General features: G+C 38.8%; 1 protein-coding gene across 3 annotated transcripts in view; it reads left to right on the top strand.

The window, feature by feature from the left end:
• MIPOL1 (mirror-image polydactyly 1) overlaps nucleotides 1–24,746 on the top strand; it is a 197,533-nt gene extending 172,787 nt beyond the window's left edge. For all 3 annotated transcript variants that reach the window (XM_052782649.1, XM_052782648.1, XM_052782647.1), the window contains 2 exons: nucleotides 2,004–2,225; nucleotides 22,219–24,746. In XM_052782649.1, the coding sequence (XP_052638609.1) occupies nucleotides 2,004–2,225; nucleotides 22,219–22,285 (289 nt within the window). In that variant the 3' untranslated portion in view covers nucleotides 22,286–24,746. The remainder of the gene's footprint in view (nucleotides 1–2,003; nucleotides 2,226–22,218) is intronic.
• Nucleotides 24,747–25,406: the final 660 nt, after the last annotated feature.

The raw sequence follows: 25,406 nt of genomic DNA on the forward strand, positions 1-25,406 counted from the left end.
AGTGGAACTTCAGTCAGTAAATTTTATGTGCAACTGTTAAAGTAATTTTATTTTTAATGAGTCTGTTCTAGGGATTTTAATGTCCCTTTATAAATATTTATATTTTCAATATGTCTTCATTTAATTGAAAAGGTTCTTCACATTATTTTCAGACAACTGCAGGTAGTAGGCGTAATGATATATCAACTCTCTGACCTTTTAGCTCCTGGATTTCTGTTAGTTCATCCACATTTTGCTTGTCCATGTATATTATATTTTAGTTTGTATATGATTTTCCTCTATGGGCTGTTGGAACAAAGGGTGTTTTCCATACAAACACCTTAATAAACTGGAAAGGAAGAAAATATGCTATTGCATGCTAGCAGCTGTCATGCAGACTGCGTTTTGAGTATTGTAATCAGTGCGCGCTGCTACTAGAAATCCACACTGAAATAATGTTTGATATTTGCATGGTCATCAGTCAGAGGGATGGTCTCGAGTCCTATTCATCAATACAGGAACAGCTTCTGATATTCATGAAGTTGTTTTGAGATTACTTCAATTATTTATTTAAAAGCACTGCACACTATGATATCCTGTTGCCATCACTTTTGTTAAAAATGTCTTCCATTAATTTCTTCTACTACCAGTGTCATTTTCCACTGGTGTAGAATTCACCAATGAATTATGGCTATGAAGACATGGGAAGCAATCATAATTCCATGGAGAGCTTGCTGGTGCAGGCTCCTCCCCCAGTAATCAGCTATTAATGTGATTTCTACCACTGCACTTTAATAACTCAAGCAGCTGGCTACCTACTGATTCCTTGGGAAATAATTCCACAGTCAACAGACTTCATTGAGAATTTTTCACCTGATGCACCATCATCTTTATTCTCCTTTTTCCAATTTCTTCTCATTATTTATAGGCAACCTGTCTGTCTAATATCGTTCTTTTTGCTTATTATCCATAGCTATTGTTAGCCGATCCAGGCGTATTTATTTCTTTTAGCTTCATGAATCTATTGCCTTAAAACCCTATTCATATTCATTTTTAATTTCTGATCTCCCTTTGATTTGTTCAGAAGTTTCTGGCACGCAAACACAAAGCATGTAGTACTGTATTCTGGTTTGTACAATGAAAGGGTATTATTTTTGTGCTCTATGATTTGGTATCTCTATGAATATACCTGAAAAACATGTATAAAACTGAATGGGTTGAATATACATTCATGGCCCTTCAGTGTGAAATAGATGGTAAACATGTCTACTTTTTGCCTGAGTGAAGCCAAAACAGTGGGTCAGAGAGGACCTTGCAAGAAATTATGCTTGAGGACACTAGGTTACCTATCCCTGTCTACTATAGAGAGGCTATTTAAGGCGCAGTATATTCTAGTACAGGTGTTACTAGCTTATTTAAAGCAGCATCAAGTAATATTTTAAGTTTCCTCTCACAAAAATATTGACAAAAGACCTTTAGAATTGGTTAACTTGCAAATCATCCATATTTCTAAGTAATCCTGCTGCTTTAATTATTTTAATTTTTGCATTGTAGCATTTTTATTCCTTTCATTATATTGAAAAATCTGCAGTTTTGCAAATAAACCCCCTGTAGTTGGTGAATCTGCTTGCTAAAAGAGAGTCCTGTGTAACACGAGTTAATAAGATGTCAGTAACTTACACTGATTAATTCAACTTCATGTAAATCACACTAACAACTTTTTGCTGCAGCTCAAAGGTGATCAGGAAGATGATACAGCTGAAAAATACTGCCTTTTCAGTTTTTGTTGAATAGTGTTTTGACTTTTTAAAATTCTGGTAGTTGTTACATACTTCTAGAAGAGCCTTGTGGAAACAGGATGTTCTTTTTGTTCTCTGTCACTTTTGAAATAAAACTTGTTTTGTTATTAGTGCGTGTGGATCCGTATATGGTAATATTAAAAATATTAATTAAACTGAGTGTAGTGTTCTTGCAGCTCAGCCTTAGACTGAAACTTAATAACACGTATGATTTTGTTTTCCCAGCTTATACAAATCTTTGTCTGAAGGAATGAGTCTGAAGGACGAGCTTAACCATACTTCTGAAGGAGAACTGCAAGGCAGGGAGGGTGTTGTGACCCTTACCTATCGCCAGATTGAAGATCTGGCAGCTCAGCTGCAGCAAGCTCGGTCAGAGCAAAAGGACACGGAGCTGAAGCTCCAGAAAGCCCTGGAGGCTTCACAGGAGGCCAATGAAAAAGTTCAGAAGTAAGTCACTTGCCTTCTTTCAAGAAAAAGTGCAGTTGAAAACCAAATGAAATGATGTTTCTTTTGGTATTTTGTCGATGACTGAAAGTGTGGCGGTACTCAGAAAAAGTCCTTTAAAACAATTCCTTCTTTGTCCGCCGTTCAGCTCATTACCTACTCAGTGTGAAGCCGATCATGTTAACAGTTTTACAGTATTACGCAAGTCAGTGTGCCTGTCATTACTGTTATGGAAACTGCTTTCTACATGTGCAAGGCACAGAGAAAGTGTTTCCATCTCCTGTGAATGGTTTTCACTGTCTTTTTACCCCATGGCAATCCAATGGCAACAGGGTATTTGCTTTATGATTGCATGTTAGAATATTAAGGTTTTCATTTTTGGTCTGTTACACATCTGGTAGGTTTCATGCCGCGGTAAATGCTGGTGGGGTTGTTCAGGGGTGGCTTCGAAATCTCACTGAAACCAACAGGAAGTCTCTGAGTCGGTGAACGGGGATTGTATTCTCTTTCCCATCATAAGATTCCCTGTTAAAAGGTTACTGAACTCCAAAACCTAAAGTTCATTTCTACTGAAGTCCTTATTGTCATGTTTGTTATTACTAGCACATAAGCCTTTGAAAGTCTGATTGCTGGGACGTAGGCAAACGTGTAGGCAGAGCCTCTTCACAGTCTGGCACTTCTCATCTCTGCATTACATTCATCAGCTGCAAAATACCCCTCTCTCGCCCTTCCAAGGTGGTCGATGCTGAACTGATGCAAATTCTCCCGTCTTCCCATGTTTGTCTTCAATGTCTGCAGCATATTTCCAGAGTAGCCAGAAATTGGCTTATAATATATTGCAAGGACCTAACAAGAGTTCTTCCTGGTTAAAAAAATACATGCTGAGTTCTCCTATTAAAAAGATAAAGAAATTATATTTTTATATTTTTAATTTATTTGTAACTACATAAAATATAGTTAAGATAGATATATATGAAAATACATATTTTCAGTCATGTCTCCAAAAGCTCCAGTGGTTGTTTGAGAATCATTCAAGTCTTTATTCTGAACACTACGATATATTTGAAACTTCAGCAGGTGCATGCTTGATAAAAATAAACCTACCAAAAATAATTACAGCATGTTAAAGAGAATATTGGTTAAACCTTTCTGCACATTGTTTAACGTTGTTATTTCATTGCATTTTATTTATACACATTTACTAACCATAGATATTTGAGTGAAGGTTGTTTTTTGGTTTGGGGTGGTTCTTTTAGTGAAACAGTCTTGTTTAATCCCATGTAACCACGATGGCTAGTGTAGAAGTGCAGCCACAACCTGAATTAAAGTGGTGGTGATGCACTGGTACAGTGAAAAGAATTTACACAATTTAAGATGCTCGACTACTTGGGAAAATTTTGGTCAGGTTAGTTTTCATTATTGCTAAGATCAGACCACTGAGCCTATAGCAAAATTAAACAATTGGGTGAAGTCTTTTGACGACAATAGCATGCCCTTTTTACCGAGAAACTGTGGAAATGCTCTGTGCGTCTTCCCAGCACCCGGAGTCATCCACCCCCATCTTATAATTCAACCTGCAAACAGATTAAGCAGCTGAGTTTGTGGAAAGTGTGTTTACTTTGAGCTAAGAACCCTTGTGTGACACTATAGAGATTCCTCTGACACCTCTGGGAGAGCTACACAGACAGTTCGTACTCATCAGCAGGGAAACCAGGCTGAGAATTCCCAATTTCTTTGTAACCTCAACCGCTTCATACAAATCAGTGTTTGGCAATTAGGCAGGAACTCATTTGTTAGCTTAGTTTTTTATTTCAAAGATGCAGGATGTTCTACATTTCAAAAAGGAACTGACAATTTATAAACCTGTCAACTGAAAGGCTTCTTGGTATTAATTACAGTAGTATTAATTATTAGCACTGTCTTAAGAGGATGCTTATTGTAATTTAAAATGTGACACTACGATTCATAGCCTAAATAGGGTTCTAAACCATCTGTTTTCTTGACTTCTTTTAAATGCTTAAGTAAAATTGAATTCTGACATATGAGGGAAGTATTTTTGGCAGCTATATAAAGTTGTTTCTCAGTATTATTCAGTAAAATATCTAAATAATGTAGCAACAGTTTAAAATCAGAAGAGGAAAATAATTATGAGCTTCATTAAGAAAGAACATAATTAAAATAATTAAAACAGTTAAAATAATGTTGAAAAAGGATGGACTTTGTATCTTTGTACCGTGTAATTTACTGGCGTTTACTATGCCTTTGCTAATCTGTTCTCTGGCAACACTAAAGAATTTTTTAATATTCTTAAAAATGTCAGTGTTTGCATTCAGCATCATATGCAGAGCTTGAAATAGAGATGTAATTTCTTCACAGCATTGCCATCATGTCAGCCATTTGTGTACCCACCTGCAATTGTTGCTTTCTAAACATGAGATCCAAGTCAGAATAGTGGTCCTGTGTTTTCCGTCAGGACACAAAGCATCTAAAAAATTTCTGGATCCTATCCCACATGAAACAGCAGCTGTGAACCAGAAGGGGGATATGTTGGAATCTGCTTATAGTGAACTTGGATATAGTAAAATTCTGTTTGTACTGAAGTAGGGTGAACATCTCACTTTGACTCTCTGCAGTGTGAGTAATAAATTGCAACTGTGTGCTCTTGCCTGTGAAGGTGATTCGCCATCCTAGCAGGGGTGGTGGTGTGCAACAGAAAATGATGTTCAGAGAGTGACCACACAGATTTAGCAGCATTTGTTTGAATCTATTTTGATTTTGAAACATTAACAAGACACACATTAGACTTTTAAGAGAGCACTTTTCTAGTTTATAAAGCAAATACACATTTTAACTGTGTGGCGTATGTAAATAAATACATGTATACGCATACATACGCAGTACCTACTTATTCAATCGGAAATTATGATGATCTGTGCGATACTTAATATTTTTAGCCTATACTCTGTAGAACGGCTATGACTATGGTTTTCTATATTTAATTAATGTTTCTAATTCATGGTTACAAACAAAGAATTAGGACAGCGGTGCAGAATTCACCAGGAGTGTTGGCACAGTGCCACAGGCCCCCTGCAAGTTTGTCCTGCCAGAGAAGCCAGGAGCCAGCTGGTGCAGCCCCAGCGGGGAAATGGGGCTGACCTGGAGAAGGTGGCTGGAAAAGCCTGTGAATTAATTAATGCCTCTGCCAGCAGAGGAAGCAAGACATTTTAAAACTGTCCTTCCTGCTGGAACCTCTGGGATTGAGGAGTGGCTACTGATGTCAGTGAGATCAGAGGAGGTTATAATGTAATACCAAATCAATATTAGCCAATTATCAGTAAAGGTTGAGGCCACTTTTGATGTGTTTTTTCCAGGAAATGTTCTGTTCTTCTGCAACAGCTTTGCAGCTGGAGTGAATTTTAATGCAATTTGTCTGTTGAGGGCTTCTATTTTTTCTCACAAATTAATGATTCTAGCTCAGTAAAGTGTAGCACTCTGCATGTGAGCAGTCCCGCTTGCACACTTACATAGCTGTATAAGGTGGCAGCGGAGGGTGCACGTGTAGAATTTCTATGTAATCCTCTAAAAGTAAACACAAATCCAATAAGTAGTAGTGCAATGCTAAAATATACAGGTATGAAAATAAGCATAAATGGTGAGAAACATGCTGCTTGTGCACTTTGTCGAGGTAGTTCTGACTATGAACAAAGCAAATCTAAAACAGAAATTATTACTTCATTTGTCCTTAACCGTTTATTAAAGAGACCTTTTCTCTCGATTTGGGGTTTATTTCTTTTAAGGAGGAAGTCAGGAGAGTTACAGATTTGGATAAAATATTTCAGTGGATTGAATACATAAGAAAACTAAGCAATCTTCTGAATAAGCAGATAGTTTTATCAAAGGAAATTACTATCGCTCGTAAAAGAAATACTACCCTTAATAACATTTGCTTTACCTCTTAAGGTGTGATTTTTTTGGCCACCTAACTTTCATTGTTACTGGAACACACCCTTTTTTTGAGTAGTCCTGGATTTCCCTGCAGCGTTTCTGAACATGCTTTCTCTGCTTTTGTAGTTGTTCAATTAGTTTCTTAGCTGATGCTGATAAATAAGTCGATCGATGACACAACAAAAGCAAACAGTTCTTACCAGCATTTGACATAGTTGAAAAGAATACAAAAAAATGGAAAGAAATAAGAAGCAAGCATTTATTAGGTTGTTAGAGTGCCCCTCTTGTGCAAGTCAAACTAATCTGCCTTCCGAGTACGGGAGCTGTGTGTGTTTCACATCAACGTCCAAGACGTTCTCCAGTGCTGGCTGGAGGGTCTAATCTTTCCCAGAATGATCTGAGCAGTGCAGTTCAAGAACAAGAATGAATATTTGAATAATCACACCACAATGTGAGGTGACCCTCTGACAGGGGACTGACCAGATACACATATGGATTTTGGGAAGACGCTCTGATGCTCTTTTTTAACACAGCTGTGAGAAGAATGTGGCTAAGACCCAGTAGTTTTTCTGGAGTATAGCTGGCAAAGGAAACCATGAGGAGAAGAGAATTTAACACATGGGTGTAAGAGAGTCTGCTTCATTGATGCGATCTGAGGGGAATGTCTAATGACTGGAAGAATCAAACTTGGCAATGAAAACACAAAGCTCTTTTCATCAATTCAAACGCAGACTCTAAAGCTGCAGATGGTTACCTCCAGCCTTGCCTATTCAGTGCGAGCTTGTATAAAATGGCACTTGGGCGAATACTAATAGATCAAAACAAAGATTTAATAACATAAAGATGTGGTGTTCATTTTTAAATGAGGATACAGGTCAGTGTCTCGGAAAAGAGTGAAATTAGTATCTTTATGTATGGGTCTAAAGTCTCTGGAGATTTTTAACTGCAAACATGATATCTTTAGTGTGCAGATTGTATTCAGTACAGCACAGCTATGCAGGGAACAGGCTAAAAGCAAGATTTCTGAATTATTATACTAATTTAGCCTCTTTGCAACATGCAAATGTTGTTAACTAGTTATCTCCCTTTTAAAATCACACCTACAGATATTTAGTTGAAGTATACATTGTAGCTTGTATGCGTTCAGTCACTCGTTGTAGGTAAGAATGGAGCTAGTTAATTAGAAATTGCAGGCAGAAGCACTGCACAAAAGAAACAAGTTGTACATTCACCGGGACTTAAAGCTATTTGTTTTGGAGGAACCACCAAATGTTAGAGAACTCGCTTGGCTTTATTTTAAATTTGAGAGATACGTTCCTTTAATTTTCATCTTTCAAAACAATAAATATCATTTGATTTCTTACTTTGTTAAGATGTTACATTTAGATGTTCAGACTTCCTTATTAAACTAGACTGGTTTGTTTGTTTGTTTTTTACTTTCAAAACTGTATTCTGCTGAATGTCAGATCAACACGTTAACTACTGGAGGCTAGGAGTACAGCTTCATAGATATTAATAGTTTCACTGGTTTGTGTCACTAAATAATTTAGTAGATGTCAAAAGTGATTTTGCTTTTAATGAAAACCACTGTGCTGCCTGCCGCTGTGAAGTTCTGCTGGGACTGAATAGTTGGTAATCTTTTAATATCATATAGGGAATAATTTAATTGGTGCTGGTATTTTGAAATGTAAAGTAAGTTCTGGTGACTTGTTGAAAAATGTAGATGTAGAGCTAGTTTCTTAGTTACAGCAAATCGACTTAGCTCAGTCACACTGAGTTCTGTCGCACTGAGTTGCATTCATTTGTCCCAGTTAAGGATATGACCTGTAGTTTACTGAGAAACAGATGCTGGTGGGTACATTCAAAAGATGAGCAAGTGAGGGCAAAGTACTAAGAATCTTTTACTTGTTTTAGCAAGCCACAGAAGTGAATGGTTATGAGAGTTTGTATGGAAGGAAATGGGGAGCTGAGGAAGACGACTCTTGTGGCAGTCTAAGATACCAATGAAAATCAGCAATAGTTCTGGACTTTCAGAACTGGATCAAAAGTTATTAAAGGAGATTAAACATGGAAAAAACTGCTTGATGAGGACTGTGTTGTCTGCCTCATGCAATGATTAAAAGCAGATTATAAGCTCCATGGGGCCCATAAGAGATACACAATCTCCACGGGCGGGGTTTTATGGTGTTTAGGAAACCCACACTAGCCAGATGGAAGATTCCCAGACACGCAAAACTACCACATACCCCGAAGAATTCTGTAGAGTGCAGCAGAGCTGATGCAAAATTTCTTTGGCATGCAAGACATGAATAGGAACATGAGAAAGTCTGAAACACAAAATCTAGTAACAATCACATCATATCATATACGAAAATATTACTGTTAACTAGAGTAGCAATAACAGGCAGTGTGAATTTATTGGATTTAGGGGCAATGGGCTTGGAAGTAGTCTGCTTTAGGAATTCAGTGAGGAATTAAGAGTAATTGAAATGTGTGAAGAAAGTCATGTGTGATCTAACCGAAAGCAGTACATAGTAGGGTCAGAATTTATTTAAATACTTGGAATTCTGCACTAACGCCAGTGACTCCTCTCAGAAAAATTCCCCTCAGACTGCACTAATATGCATGGTGAAATGATGAATTAAAAAGTCTTGTAGAGATACCTGTTTGTTGCAATAAAAGAATTGAGTAGGCCAGTGAGGTTATGTGCAGCCTCAGAGAAATTCAACATCTAGAGTGAAATAAATTTTCTGGGTCTGGAGGAAATAAAATATTGAACTAGTATTCAAATCTAAGGTGAGCTGAACAAATTCAGTCACTGGTGGCATATTCTTCGGGCTGTTGTAGGTATACCGCATTTCTGTATCACTAGGAAGATCTTGTTTCCCTTGGTAAGGCTAACGTATTATTTGTGCTGTACAAAAGGAAATATATCACTTTTGCAAAGCTGTAATGAAATGTATTTTCCGCATTGGATTATATTCTCTTCATTGGATGACACTTCACTTCCCAATTTTTGAATTGCGTACTCCATGTTACTGTCCAGGTAAAATTTGCAGGCTGTGATGGAGGGGGTGCCTGATAACTCAGTACCACTAATACTAATAACCTCCCGGCCCAAAGAGGAGAGGACTTGGGTTAGCACAAGCAGAAAACTTTTGACTGTACAAAAAAAATACAAAACAATCGACTTTTTGTCTTTTCTGCCTGGATTCCTTGGAGACCCAATGGAGAAGCACGTGCTGAACCAGAGTGATGCACACTCGTTGCACTGAGATCCGTGCGGAACAGCATGACCTCAGACATTTTCTTTCAAAAACTTCCTCGGCATCTGTGCACCCCCACCCATTTTCTAAGTGGTTGTTTGGGAGCAGGGGTACTCCTCTGGGGTGAGACAGAATAGAGCTGAGTTTCCTTCTCCATCAGAGGAGATCCTGGTTCATATCTCTTGTATCTCAGAGGGATGTTTTAGCCATGCAGGCTTGGTCTGGATGCTCTGTATTCCTTGCCTTGAAGGAGTACCACACAGCAGAAAATAATGCAGGCTTCTCAGATCAGAGAGCAGTGTAGGCTACTCACCTCCAAGAAGGGAGACCTGGTTCTGACACTTTCCTTTAGGGCTTTTCTCAGTTTTATCCAATGCCTGTTGAACATAAATACAGAGCCAGTATCAGAACACCCATCTCCCATTTTCCAGGTGAGTGCCCTCCATCACCACCCACAGAATCACTGTTTAATAACATTTCAGATGTTTCTTCTGTAGAAATTCATAGCTTCAGAAAGACAATTAGAGAAGACTCTTCAGCCCTGGAGTGTACTGCTCTCCTGAGAAGTGACAGATGTGGGTTAAAACCAAGTTTTCCTTAGCTTGGCTGAATGCTCTAGCTGAGAGTCAGAATAATTTGTTATACTTGTTTTTAAAAGGAGGAGTGGTAGCATTGCTGTTATCTTTGTCATCTTAAAAGAAACAAGTGGCCTCAGGTTAGTTTTAGAGAAGGGCAGCTTGAGGACCTCTGGACAGCTTGGAGCAAGACACTTAAAGCAAGGGGCTGAGATTTAAAAAAAAAAAAACCAAACCAAAACCCACTATTTGGCTAGTTTAGGAGCACCCTTCTTCTTAAACTAGTTGTTGCAAATCCCATGCCAAGGTGCTGCTGTGCTCTCTGTGCAGTCTGGAGCAGGAATGTGCCGGTCCAGAGTACCTGTGGAGCTGCAGATCCCATTCCCAATACCAGAGTCCTGAACGACAGATTTGGTGATGTTCAGAATTACTGCAGCTGAGACCCTTTGTAGTACTAATGATTCATAATATCCTCTGAAGTCTCCTTTTCATTTGAAGATGGCCCTTAATAGAGCAGTTTGTGATATCAGTACCAACAGTCTCATACAGTTATAATGTGTTATATTGCCAGAGCAGATTATGGCATATCCTTCTCATGGATATTTTGGTTGTCATAAATTATAGGGAGGCCTTTAGCATCTGACGGTTTATGATCAATGCCAGGATTACGTTCAGTGGTGTACGTAACAGAATGAAGACAAAAAATCCCAACCAAAGGGAATGACAGGTAAGCCTTTCCTGCATTCCTTACACATCCGAAATACCCATTGACTGCAGGGAGTTTCATGTGGATGAAGAATGCAAAACTGAGCATACCGTCTTAGTCAAGTATTTATTTTCTTCTTGTAGTTATGGTTTACATTTACTTAACCTCTGTAAATTGTGGATTGCAGTGCAGATATTGTTTTCTTAAAGTATGGGTAGTTACAATATAAACACAAATATTTATCGTCATTTGAATATTTATCATCTCAGCCTTTCACGAAAATATAAGCAGTGCTGAAAGTTCGTTCTCTCAAACACTAAAATGTATTCTATGAAAGTCAAATGTTTTCAGAGTCAACATAATCACAGCATCCCAGTTTTTGACCTGTGTGTTCATTTACAGTTTGCTTATAGCTGCTTCACAGAGATGGAAGTTTGTAGATTACAACATGGTTTTATTGATTTATCAGTAGCAAAATACACTAAGTATACTCAGTAAACTGGATCAGCTAGCTCTTGGGCTTGTATTGTATAATATCAGCTTGTTGTGGAATACTTCAGAACAAAATCAGAATGTTGGCATAGTTAACATCAATGGCGTAAACCAGACTTGCAAAGACTAATATTTAGTAAGACCAATAACACAAACAAATTAGATTTTGAAGTTGTTTGCCCAATAGGAAGAAGCATGCTGACACAGTATTTGTAAGCTTATAGTTAACCATTCTATGACAAATTATTAAATAACTTTGAACAGCAGATTGAGTGATCCTTGAGGAACAGCAAGAAAACTTTTTCTCAGACTTGCTTTTTTTTCCAAGATGATAAAACAAGTGTCACAGCAAATAATCATTTACTTTAATATTTTATATCCAAATAAAATAAGTCCATGGCATTTACATTGCCGTTACTAAATAGTATTTGGTTTGTTTGCAAGAGTCATTTATTTGTGGCTTGGCTGAAGGAATAAAAATAAATTTGCGGTTCTTTCTGTTAATACTCATACTGTTTCTTAACATATGCAAAAGATTGAAGACTGTAAATGTATGTGCAGAAGCTCAAAAAGAAAGCCCAAACTTTCTGAAGCTTCTGAATTACGTATAATCTTTTAGAGAATTGCTGGAACAGTTCTTTACGGCAACAAATAGAAATAACTGACTAGGCCAGCAAGGTGTTTAATTTTAAGCAAACTTAAAATCATTTAAATTTTTCCACTGCTTAAAATTAAGGTTACCTTTACTGAAGCAGGGACTAGTTCTCCAAGGAAAAAATCACAGTTCATGTTTCTAATCTAATACTGAGTCACTAATTAATAGCCAGGTTTTTCCACAAGACTTTTAATTTTTTTAACAAGATTTTGTAGAAAGACAGCATCAATTGTATTTGTAAGTATGAGAGCTAAAACCAGCTTTAACCCCATCATTGCCACTGCTGTTTTATTGACAAGTTGCTCAGCTTTCCTATACTACATTTTTGCTGTATGTGATGTGGGTATAAGGATATAGATCTAAACACTGAGTTGTTGGAAGGCATAAATCTTTTGGACCAAATTTTGTCATTTCAGCTTCAGATTACGGAATTTTTGCTCATAGAAAGTGTCAGAATTCAGCCTTTGAATGGAAGACACTGCAGGTATTGGAGATGTGTATAATAAAATTACTGTATTTAGCACTTCATTCTGTGCCTCATAATATATCCATTTCTATCACCTCAGTCTTGGATAAGATAATCATAAATTATATGAAGGATGTAACATGCACATCTACATCTGACAAAAGGGATATCTAAGAGGTGAACTCAATACAAAAGATGTTTCACAGATCTCCAATTTTAAACACTGAGGAAAATATTTTACTCTATGCTTTTGAAGGATTTAGTGACTGTTGATGTAAAGCCAAATTTTTGTGCTTTCATCAGCAGAAATTAAAAAGTTTTTCTCCTACAATCAGTCCCATTCATGTCACCTCCAGGCAGAATTGCCACCAAGGCCTGAGTCTGCAAGCTCACCAGTTCAGAAGAATTAAAACCATCCTCAAAATGAGCTGAAGGTCCACTGCTTCTCTCCTGAGTCAGCCTTGCTTGGGAATTTGCTCACCTCCCAGGAGCAGGAGGAGAAGTTCATTCCCAGTTGGATGGCAGGAACATGGAGCAAAATAGGCCCAGAAGGCCAGTGAAAAAAAATCTCATGTGAACATGTCTGGCTAGAATGGTGCAGGAGACAGTTGGAGACTGTCTGTCTGCCGGCTACTGGAGAGAAGTTCCTGGAGCTTGGAAGTGGGAAGGCTTGTTTTTACCTTAATGCCCTGAAATGGCTGCCAATTTAGTAAAAAACCTATGTAGTATCTTAAGGAGCATTACGCATGTGTAGAATGCACTTTGGTCTGTGATGCTAAGTCTCAACTGGTATTTTAAAAACACTTTTTTGTGTATAAATGAGCAGTTAGGCATCTTTTCTGGTTTTATCCCTGCATAGGGGACCCTATCGCAACATCATAATAGACAAGCTTCGTGTTGCTAACATCCGTCTATAATATATTGCAAACGTTAAGAGGTGGAGAGGATGTTTCATCCATGGATGTTTTGTTACTCCACTACTGAGGGAAGACTGCTCTTATTTTTTCTGGAAATACTTTTCAGAAGTATGACTAAGTGTGAGTTGCCCTGAAATCAGAAGTCTGTGGGCACCACTGGATTTCACAGGAAGGGTGGGGAGTTCACCTACCAGTCTGAGCCCATTACAAAGGACTTACCACAAGTGGCAGCTTAATTAAATGCTTTCCTTCTATATCCAAACCCATTTCCATTGTTACTTGATCTCTCAGTGATGTAAAAGTTGTTCTAGCTTGGGCAATATCACATCAATTATGCCAGGAAGGCAAATCTATTGAAATATATCAAACCTGTGTAAAAACAATTATTTTTAATGTAAAGTGGAGGGATTTGATGATGGTATATAGGAAGGAATTTTCTCTCCACAAGCTCCAGATTACTTTTGGTCACGAGGGTGGAACCACCTCAGGGAGGTGGAACGTAACTGAGAGCTGCCTAGAGCCAGCAAGTCTGCATCGGGTTTTGTAAAATATTTGTGGAATCAAGAAAAAAGCTCATGTTGTCTTTATTGTTTATGATATCAAGAGGAGTCTGCCAAAGTTGTGCTTTGATGGGATGTACTTGGGAAACAGCTTGAGCAGTACATCAGTATTTGCGATTTTACAAACTCATTGCAAACAGGACTTGACCAGAACATGCCCAAAAGAGGTGAGACTGGCTTGGAATAGGCAGCTGAGAGGTTCAGACCTGGTCTTACAAGGAAGGCTTGTTTGAAACGTGCAGAAAGGTGTAACGTGGTGGTTTCAGACAGATACTTCTAAAGTTAGAGTCTCTTAGTAACCCCATTCTCTACAGATCCATAAATGTGCATCAATCTGCTGGTCCTGTATCCTGAATATTTTTCCTGTGAGGAATCCTGTCTAACTGTTTGTTTTGAGCAGATTTGAAATACTATTTTAGATAATCGATTTTTGACATTGCTTTTAAATATTCTTGAAGGAGGATTTAGAACACACCAAAATCCTCTAAAAAATAGGTTCTTTTCCCGTCTCCTGAAATACGTTTCAGCTGGATATAGAATAAGAAAACTGGCTAGTTGTTACCAGCTGACATGGTTCAGAGCACAGATTGAGAAGCTGAGAGAGAAGGGCTCTGTATCCAGCCATTTTAGGCTCTAATTCTGCAGGATACTTCTTTTTTTGTGCACATGAGGAACCCACTTTAGCTCAAGACCACATAAAATTAAACATGTGGGGCTTTTCAGTCTTCTTGGTTGGTTGAGCTTCAGCAAGCTGTTTCACTTCTCTGTATGCTGTTTTGCCACATAATACTCATAATGCAAAATAGACCTGATGTCTGCCTTTTAAACACTTTACTTAAAAGTTCTGACCATCCCTCCATGTTGTGAGCATTCAAAGCAAAGAGTATTCACTTTTCTGAGATCGTATTGCTCTTAAGAAGAAGGTGGGAAACAGTTCAGAGACAGAATAAGCTTACCTGTGATTGATTTGTGGCACTCTGATGATACCAAATGTCATTACCAAAGGGCAGGACTAGTGTTCATCAGGAGCTGATAGGAAGTAATATTTTTCCCCCTTCAAATGAATACATACTATGGCAGAATACTTTTTATGGGGAAGATATATTAGCATAAGGTAAAACTGCTAGCTTTTTCTAAGCAGGTGACAGAGAATTCCAGGAAGTATTTGGCAAGAAAATCCAGGAGACCCTTGCCTATTCATATCAGCACAAACTTTGTGTAAATGCTGTCACTGTAAGGAGTAGGCTTCGATGTCAAGATTTCTCCTAAAAAAGAGACCAGCTGTGACACCAAATGCGTGGAAACAGTAAGTGTCAGTGCTAAAAGTAATTCAAGCTTATGGAAGGAGATATAGAAAAGGTTTTTCCTGCACAAATAGAAGTAGTAAACTTTGCATAAAATTGGCATATAAACTGTTGGACTCAAGCTGGAGTAATTAGGTGAAATTCTGTGATCTGATTAAATAATCTAATGAGTATCATTTGGCCTTAAATATGCCAATATATCCTTTGTCTCAGTTGTTAATTTTTTAAGTCTTTAATACCAGCCATGCTCAGATGTGAATGGTCCATCCAATAGTAAGAGCCTGGTCTGTATGATGAGCATGTTGTAGATCTCAACGTACTGAAATACAGATGAGATTATAGCATAGTTGTTTCAGGGTTTATTTTTCTTTCTCATAAACTCGTTTATTTTAGGCAATCAGTGTCAGCTGTCCTGAGAAAGCATTCGAAAGCAAAGGAGCGATACCTTTCACAAGGTGGCATTAAATCCAGCATAGATGAAAAGTCCTGATTTTGTATTATCCTGTACTGTTTAGCAATCTACATCAATGCAAAGTCAGGTGAAATGCCATCAAAATAGACCAACTGTGTTTACCACTCACTTTTCCTGCTGCTAGTGATGGCACAAGGTGAATAGTAATGGTGAGCTAGCTCATAATCTTCCAAACAGAAGGTAGAGAGCAAACAATTTGACAAGATTAGTTATTGTGGACCACAGATAAAGGCTTAATATTTTAGCCAAGGCCTGTGTAAGCCAGGTTTATTTTGAAATATGTCTGCTGTCAGGAGCCCAACTGGCTGTATTTACTTCTAAGTTTAATCATATACAGAATTACTCTTTTGGGTTGAGAAGACACTGAAAGGGATTTAATAGGAATGCTTGTTTTGTGACAGTGCTTTTCAGAGGCAGAATGGTTTGCCCTGCCAAATTTAAGGCCTGTAAGTTCAATGGAACATACTTTTTGGAGTGACATTACAAACAGTGTTGGGCAGGCAGGAATTGGCAGCAGTGCCTGGAGTGATTAGATTCAACACTGTGGTCTACCACAGTTTAGAGCTCACTGATGCTGCTAAATCAGTCTCTAAGTCTTGTGTTTTAAGACCAGAAAGGACCATTAATACCAGTCAGTCCAGCCACCTGTCTAACACCAGGCACCAAATTTTACTCAGCAATTCCTGCATCAGGTTCAAAACCACTGCTGAACTCCAGTGTGTCATTTAGAAAGACGCCCAGTCTCCGATCCAAAAGATGCAGAGGGAACTTTGTTAAGCAGAGAGAGGCAGCCTGGTGCATCTGAACCACATGTAGTCTTTACCACTGTGATGATTTATGAAGGAATTGTTACAGACTGGTGTATATGACCATTAAATGCAACCAACAATGTTTTTTTAGTGAGTCAATCAAAAATTATTATTGTTCAAAAGGCAGACTTTTGAGGGGGCAAAAATAATACCTGAATTAAGGAGTAAGACTAATTAAAGATTCACTGAACCACCCAGAGGTAAGAGGGCGATGCCTCTGTAGCATGGTAGATAGGCCACTCACTGCGAGGTCATACCCTTACATTCCACGCTTTGATCCAGTGAATATTTAAGCATTTTATTCAATCAGAGCAGCCTCAACATTTGATACTGAGAACAAGCCACCCCAGCAGCCAGTGTTAGCACAGTGCTACTCCCTCAACAGGGAAGCAGCTGGGATCCACTTCCCTCGTACAGATAATAGAGCTGAACCAGTTTCCTCCAGCCTCTTGAGTAAATGATCCTATCCAAGTGACTGGTTTCTGGGCAAGACTAGTATCACAGCAGCCTCTCTTCTCTGTGTCATTTGTTTCCTTGACTTTTAGAGAAGATGCCTGAAAACAAGCACTCCATTTAGGTTTTGATGAAATATATCCAAGAGGAAGACTGAAGGAAAGGAGAGGGAAAGGAAAGGAGGTTTTTTATTCTGAGACTAAATTAAGTGAATTTGTTTATATGACCACTCACTGAACAGTCATTCACTGAGCTCTACTGCTAAACTGCTTGTAATGCTTTTGTCCAATGCATTTTATTTACCTAATATATTTTCAAATGCTTGGTTTCTAAAGAGAATTAGTGTTAGCAAAACACATTCCACAAGTCAGAAATCACACAAGTAAGGCCTCTTCATAGCCCGAGCCTAATCTTATCTACTGGAAAGATAACCAAGGGTTATAGTTTAGGTTTATAAGCCTTTATATAGCATTTCAAAACCCAGGAGGATTTTGTTTTTATCGCTGAACTCCTCCATCTGCAGGTAGAAGCTATTGTTTTCGGCTAGTCTATATATTGCTTTGCAGATTAGGACATAGGCTACTTGAAGGATGCCTTTTTCTTTCAGTTGGGTATCCATTTTGACTATTTGTGGGGCATGATGCCCTGGAAGATCACCCTGTGACTGTATAACTGTCATATTCAGAACTTCTGGATAAAGGCCACTGCTCTTCTTTGGGGCAAGTTCCTTTGGGCAGAGATGGAGCAGTGTGGGAGGATGTACTGATCTATGTGGATTTAGGCAGTTGCAGAGTTTTTACTGATCCCAAGCTACAGTTTAGAGCTAGACTTCTTCAGCAGAATACATGAAAGAAGAAAGCAAGCCAAAAATGCGCATAAGAGTCAGCAGTAGAGACCAGTAGGTAACATTTCTGCAACTATACATCCCACTTCTGGGCTCCTGGAACAAACTTCTCTGTCAGTAAGGATTTTAAGTCTGCTTTATGGAGACTGGTTCAAAAACCAAAATGATTTATACTCAAGGGAGTAAAGCTTTGTAAGGCTTTGCTAAAAATCAAAGCAGGTTGCCAAACAGTTCGGGAGCTACTTAAGAACACTCCATATAACAACATACACTCCATACAGGCATTTTGTCAGATGTATGCATAGGTGGTAAGAGAACACAATTTGAAATAACTGGAAGAGGAGTTGAGAATGGCTGAGAATTTGTCTTGGGGAAGACACACCTAGCAACGTTCTTGTTTAGGCAGCCTTCCTCTGAAGACAAGGACCTTCTTAAAGCTTAGGAATGCTTTTGAAAGTACATATTCAAACTGGTAATATCATAGCAGCAAGCCCCTCAAGGAAATCTTTTTATTTCTCTATTAAAACACAGATTCACCTGCTCAATTCCAGATTTGTATTGAGGAAGCGTTAAGCCACTGCAATTCAAGATTCTTCACAATGATGGACCAGATGTTCCTTTCCTAATTGGGGGGGTGGGGGGGTGGGGTGTATTTTTCCATTTTATGGAAGCACTGAGATAAGCATTACAGAAGTAGGTAGTGTAGATAAAGAATATTTTTAGCTCTAATCTTTGTGCTTTTCATTGATGCAATTCCATCTATCCCAAAAAACACAAGACTTTTTTACTTTGGATATGTGCAAGTCAGTATAAATAAAACCAAAGTTGTACCTATCCATCTGAATACATAGTTTGCTCCTGTATTTTATATGTCATTTTGTACTCATTTTGCATGCACACATACAGTAATTGTGTAGAGAATGCTGAAGTGGCATTTGCTGAGAGAATTTATTTGTTAAGGGACAGATTTTCTAGAATTATATAAGTACCAAGAAATAGCAAAGGTCACCTGCTGGGATTCCAAAATCTCTAAGCAAGAAATTGAAATCTGTGAGAATGAGGCATGAGACCTTAAGAAGCTTTGTTGAACATTCCTAAAGGTGCCTGTGTGTCCTTGCACGTTTGGACCTTCAGCACTGCAGCAGAGTCACCTGCCATACCATTCTTCTGTCTGACCTAAAATACAAACCTAATTACTTTCTTCTTGAATGACTAGTTTGGTTACTTCATGAGGTGTAAATTCAATGAGTGTCTGTGCTTACATCTCAGGAGAAGAGTGTCATATTGCACATTTAATTTATACTATGAGGACTGTTTCCTTCACAAGCAAAAAGACAAATGTCATTTGTTAAATCTGTGTCTTAGGATACAGTCAAACATAGTCAGTACTGCTTTCAGTTAAGTAAAATATGGTGAGATTATACTGGCAGATATATCATGATTGCACAAAGTAATAAACATTGCTTTCTTCAGATCAATGTCTTCCGTATTTTGAATAAAACTCTGCAAACACTGAGACTTTTAGGGTAGTTCCCAGCACCTCCCGTTTGTCTGTTTAGATATTTAAGTTACCTTTGGTCTTGAGGTGTAAGACTATTCCTTCAGTTTACCGCAGATTAAAATGCTCAGCCTCCAAAAGGAGCTGCCTGCAGCATCCCACTGGGCTGGGTGCAGAGCCTTATCGACAAGGGGCAATTCTGCCACTCTCACCCCTTGCAGGTAGTATACCTCAATGACACAAAACCAGCCTTGTTAGCTGCCTTTTATTACTCACAAAGAAAAATGTTGCTTAGTGTGAGTCAGGATGGTAGAGTTGGGCCCTTGGTGAACAAAGAGTCCAGGATTATCGTTCCGAAAAGCCCCCTGAGGCCTGTATCAAGAGTTATTAACCACTGATTCAGCCCATAGCATTATTTTGCAGGCTTAAGTGGGATTTCAGTGGTATATTGGGTCTTGTGTCTGTGTAGGGGTGAATTTTGCCCTCTGTTATTTTATCTTATAAATAGCTGTTACAGTTTCTCTTCTACATTATTGTTTAAATCTCTTTCAAAGGTATGGTTTCTTAATCTCCTGCTGCTTTTTTTTTTCTTTCTTCTAATAAAGAATAAATAAATTTGCAAATCCACACATGACTGAAACAAAAGGCAAATAAGCCCTGCACGGTTTGTATTTGGTGTGGGATACCTCATTTTGATGACTTCAGTCATCATTCATTTGAAAAGCAGAAGCTATGATTGTTAAGCCTCATTATTTTCAATGAAGCCTGACAGTTTCAAGGTTAAACAGAAGACAGCTACTTTCATCCCAGTGGTATTTCTCTTCAAACATGGGCAGCTCTTCGCTAACTTGTTCTGCTCTGGTGTGCAGTGTCATTGCTTGGTCACAGAGTGGTGCACATCTAAGGCCAATTGCAGGACAGTGTGTAAGCAGTGACCTCCGACCTATGTCTCCCCAAAAGAAACCTCAATTATTGAAGTCATTCTTCCCCCACTTGTATAAGCCACAGAGTATTTCTTTTTAACTGAACAGTGATTTAAATGAGCCATGATCTCGGATTTTACTATTTTCTGCTGTCTCCCAGAAAACAATTTGCAGCCCAAAGCTTCTGTTTGTCCAGACAGTTTGAAACATTTCTTCTGTCTCTGAAGCACATTGGAGAGGGTGCTAGTGTGAGAGAGAAAGAGACCTCCAGTAATAAAGTAGCCGAAAAAGCTGCAAGGCTTCTGAACATACGTGCTGTTAAAAGTAAGGACTGATCTGCCATTGCTTTCTGAAATTGCATGTGGACTAACAACTGATTTAACAGGGAGACTTCTCAGTAAAAGAGGCTGGGAAACTATGACCTATCAGTAACTGAGTTAAAACCCTTAGAACCCAGAAAACATTGATTTATCCACTGTGAGAAAACTTTCAGGAGCAAATAACTTGTGGAAGCCCTGACTTTATACTTGCATGGACAGACTGCACTGAATTATGACTGTCTGGGTGCTGCCTCCATAAAGACGAAGAAGTGCAGTAGATGTATGTTACAAAGCCATGAAAAATGCACTAGTTGGTTAGAAAGGAAAAGCAATACTTGGAAAACGGAAGGGAGAGGAGTAGCTAAGCAGTAGTTTTTCACCTGTGCTTTCACTCCTTTAGCGTCCCTGTGTAACAGCTAGAACCAGCTGAACTTTCCACGTACGTTTCCTGGTGTCTGATAATTACATTCGGGTGGTGAATTCTTAATCTCGTTTCAAGAATTAAGTCACCTGGTGAGTACAATGAAAGGTGTAGCTTCATGGTGCTTGCTGGTTCCTGGAAAACAAGAGTGTTTCAATACGTACCATGTGCATTAGTCATGACTTGTGGCAATAAATCCAAGACGTGTTAACTAGTTTTCCTGCACTGAAGGTACTAATGCATCCATGAGATAAAATGAATTTTGCAGTTTTGATAAAGCTGTGTTATTTTTATTTCCTATCTGCATTCCTCATGTTGTATAATATATTAAAAAAAAAACAACAAACCTGTCTTTTCAGATAAGAAAAAATAGCCAACTTTGCAACAGTGAATACAGCTATTTGAACCTGCAACTCTTTTTATCCATTATGGAAGTTGTGTGTATAAAATGCTGGACATGGCTCTAAAAGTGTTTTACTACACAGTGTCTGCTTTTATATAGTTAGTTTATTTGTAGGAGAGCTTTTATTGAAGGATTCCATTAAATACAGATAAATTGCAGAAATAGCTTGAATGCATGATTACTAGAGTGCTGAAGATAAGTGTGGGCAAATGGAAAACGCTGAACAAATTTAGCCCTTTGCATTTGCCTGCATACTTTAACAAAGGGAAAGAACAAATTAAGCCAGTGAGATGCTGGACATGCTTACAGCCTGTGCCTTAAAACTAAGAGAGGATTAGGTGGCTCTCTGTCCTACTTATTTAGACTGATAATTCTTCTGTAGTTGTGTCAACATAATAATCATATGGGCCACCTTCAAAATATCATCATCCACATCCTCAGGAAGCTGGCTTGTTGAGTATTTTGAAAATACCCCACATGGGGTTTTAGGCATAAATTTATAAACTGGACAATAAAAGTATGTGTTGCGTAATGGGCAGAGTATTTTTTAAGGGGAAACAACAGCTAAGTGTTACATTTAGCAAGAGCCATGGACCACTCATATTTTAAAAAGTGCAAGAACTGAATGTCCTGCTTACACCGAGGTGTGTATGTGCCACAGGATTGCTGCACAGGGTTTTGTGTTAATGCCTTTTGGGGACCTCAGATACTACATATACTGCAAAAGAAAAGTGAGTTGATATATATCACTGACTGCACATGGGTTGGGTTGTAGGTTAAAAAGTTTTCTGTAAGTGGTCTGCATTCTCCCTTAATGTCTGTCTTTTACAGTAGTGCTTTGTTTCTGAGCGTGACCACCACCAGGACAGCTTGGTTCAGTGCAAACACTGTCTCTTTCAGCCAGAACATTCCTAACGTTAGCTTCCTTTTTTTTTCTCTCCTCTCCCTCTCCCCTGCCCCCTCTCAGGTTGGAAAGGCTGGTGGACGTCCTGAGGAAGAAGGTTGGAGCAGGGACCATTAGGACCGTGATCTGATTGAAAGCTCTAGTCTAAGGAAGCATTCACATCTGGTGACCAGGCTGCTTCATTCAGCACTGTGTAAACACTAAAGCCTTAACTTAGCAAACAGTTGTTAGAAGTGGGACACTCCAGCAACATTCCAAGCTGAGATAAAATCAAATCATAAATGTTTAACTACTTTGCTGCTGAGTTCTGTGATTTGTTGAAATGTTTCACTGGAAACATATATTTGTTTTTAAGCAGATGCATTGTGGCACTGTGTACTGTGAAAAATGATGTAGATGCTTATTTTAACAGTCTGTCCTCTCGGTGTTACTAGACTATAGTCTGCTGCAAGGCACAGCTTGATCATGTTTTCAAATACTGCAGGCTTCAGGTGCAGAATCCTGCAAAGCAGTTTCAAAATTTAAATCCCTTATGTTATTTTGTGACACTGCAAACAGTCCAGTATTTGTATGTTAAATATATTAATCGATAAAGTAGGTTCACGTTCAAGAAATACCTCTAGCTAGTGTATTGGAGATTTTTTCCTCTTTACTCATAGCCCATTGAATTGCAGGTAGTGACTGTGGCTACGTCTAAAGGAAGGATACATAAACAGCTTTCTACAATGGTTGAATAGCTACTGCTAGTACATGGCATTTTCAGCGTACGTTAAAAAGAAATGTACAGTTAGGTTTCACTGGAGGTACAGCTTCATAAATTGCAACATGAAAGCCTTGTGACATTGTACCGTATCTCAGACAGTGGGGAAGGTTTCCTGTATTGTTTTTAGTCACTCCTCTGTCCTTTCCTATGAGGGAAAATCTCTCAAATATTCAGAAACCACCTTATAGAGTCAAAATGCACATTTTCAGTGTAAGGTGGTTCCCTCACCCTTTTCCTGCAAGACTTTTTGCCTGCTTCTTCTAGACCTCTTGTAGACTGTACTGCTTTGCAGTGCGGCAGTACCGTCTAGGTTGGGTTTGAGGCCAGACTGCCAAGCCTCTGCTTTGTGTACTCCTGAAGTGCCCTGGGACTGAACTCAGAGGCTGAAAGATAGACTCCTACAGAGAGGGCAGAAATTGAGGGGTGAGGAGGAAAATTTGGGGCACACAGCCGTTATAGACCTTACAGATACAGGAGAGTTGGACCTAGAGTTGTATTTGTGACCCAAACATCTCCCTGTATTCGGTATGTCTTTGTCACATGACTAAAGGTGAGCAGAAGGGTCAGGTCAGTGCTCGTATAAACCTGCTCAAGAAGGCACCTGTAATCTCTAAGCAGCCCAAATTCATTAATGAATCTCAGGAGCACAGTGGGCTTTAAGCCCACTCCCAGGACCAGCCAGCTCAGGCAGGGTGGATGTAGCTCCTAAGGCTTCCATTTGCCTACTCTGCTTTGTGTTTAATGTTGTTAGGCTGTCTTGCCTCTTAATGTTTGCTTGTACAGATGTCATGATAGGGCAGTCTAGCTTAAGAAAATGAAATTTTCATTTTGGATAGGGGAGACATTTCGATGCCTGTTTTTCCTTTCAAGCACTTCCATGTTCAACCTTCATCATCTGCAGACCTAAGCTCCTCCTAGTTTCAGTTGCCCAAACCTAACCCCTTGCAGGGAGACAAGTAGCATTCCTCCAAGCCAAATTTACCCAAGTCACTTCTAGAAACTTCTGAAGTGCTACTTTTTGACCTTTGGTCAATCCTAAGATAGCCAGTGAGTCCGGAGTCTCTCCCCCACACCTATTCAGTGGGAAGAAACTTTACTGCTTCCAGACCAGAGGACTGTCACCCCCCAGCTCCCAGCCCCTTCACCATCTCCAGTGTGCTGCTGTGCAGCGCTTGGGCGACTCAACTGCTCTTCTTCCTGCTCTCCTCATTGAGCTTTAGTGCACTAAGTGAGAGACAAGATCTCCTGAGCTGTCAGTGCTGTTGAGCCATTTCTGCTCTAATGAAGTGGTGAGGAAGGAATAAAGATGAGAACGTAAGGACTACCATACTGTGCTAGACCAAAGGTCCAACTAGCCCAAAGGCTGCCTTTCTCAATAACCAGTAGAAGACACCTAGGAAAGGGTATAAAGTCGGGCCAGCACGAGTGACCTTTCTCCTAAATGGTGTCCCAGCAATTTGTTATTTAGGGGCTTTCTGAGCCAGAGGTGGTGTCTTTATATTTAGCAGCATTTTTTCATGACCTGTTTTTGAATCCATTTAAACTTTTAGTATCTACTTGTTCCTGTCACGAGGACTTATGCGGTTAATGATGCATTGCGTGAAGAAATATTTCCTTTTCTTTGTTATGAACCAGTCTATTCATTTGCTGTCACCTAGTTTTTGTATTAGAGAAACAGCGAACAACCATTCTCTGTTCATATTGTTTCCATGTCCCTTGTAATTTTACATATTTGGCATCCTTCCCCCACCATCTCTTTTCCAGAAAGACCCCTAGTCTCTTGTAAAGAAGCTGTCTCGTGTTTTTAATTGGTCTTGTCATGCTAATCGATTTCTATTCCAGTTCTGCAGTGTTTTTACTGAGATACAACCAGATTTGTGCCCGGTATTCAAGATACAGACAAATTGTGACTTTAACAGTTGTCATAATGATGTCTGGTTTATTCTCTATGCTATTTGTAATGATTTTTAGCATTGGATTTGCTTTATGTCAGCTGATTTCTTGGAATTAATATTTCTGTAATAATAACAACTCTAGATCTCATTCCTCTGTTATAATATTCAGCTCAGGGTTCATCATAGGGTGTATGCAGACGGAACTGTTTTCTGAATGCATAGTTTGCATTTATGGGTACTGAATGGCATCTGTTGTTCTAGCATGCATTCCCTGGTGACCATGAGCTCCTGTTCCATCTCTTCTCACAGCTCATCTTTACTACTCACAGTAATATAATATCATCAGCATCTCCATGCTGAAAATGGTGATATGAAATACCACCATCTCCAAATTAACACCCTTTTCAAGGTGATTTCTTAATTAAGTTGAACAACATGGGCTTTGGGACAAAGATTCCTGTAGGACAATAAGGTAACTTTCCTTCACTGTGAAAATTATACATTTATTCTTACCCATTGTTTTAATCTAACTTTGAACTGTTTATTTTTTGATGTAAAGATCTTCCCTCTTACTCCTTGGCAGCTTTGATGAG

Source organism: Harpia harpyja, chromosome 3 (assembly GCF_026419915.1).
Source record: "Harpia harpyja isolate bHarHar1 chromosome 3, bHarHar1 primary haplotype, whole genome shotgun sequence".
NCBI classification, from domain to species: domain Eukaryota; kingdom Metazoa; phylum Chordata; class Aves; order Accipitriformes; family Accipitridae; genus Harpia; species Harpia harpyja.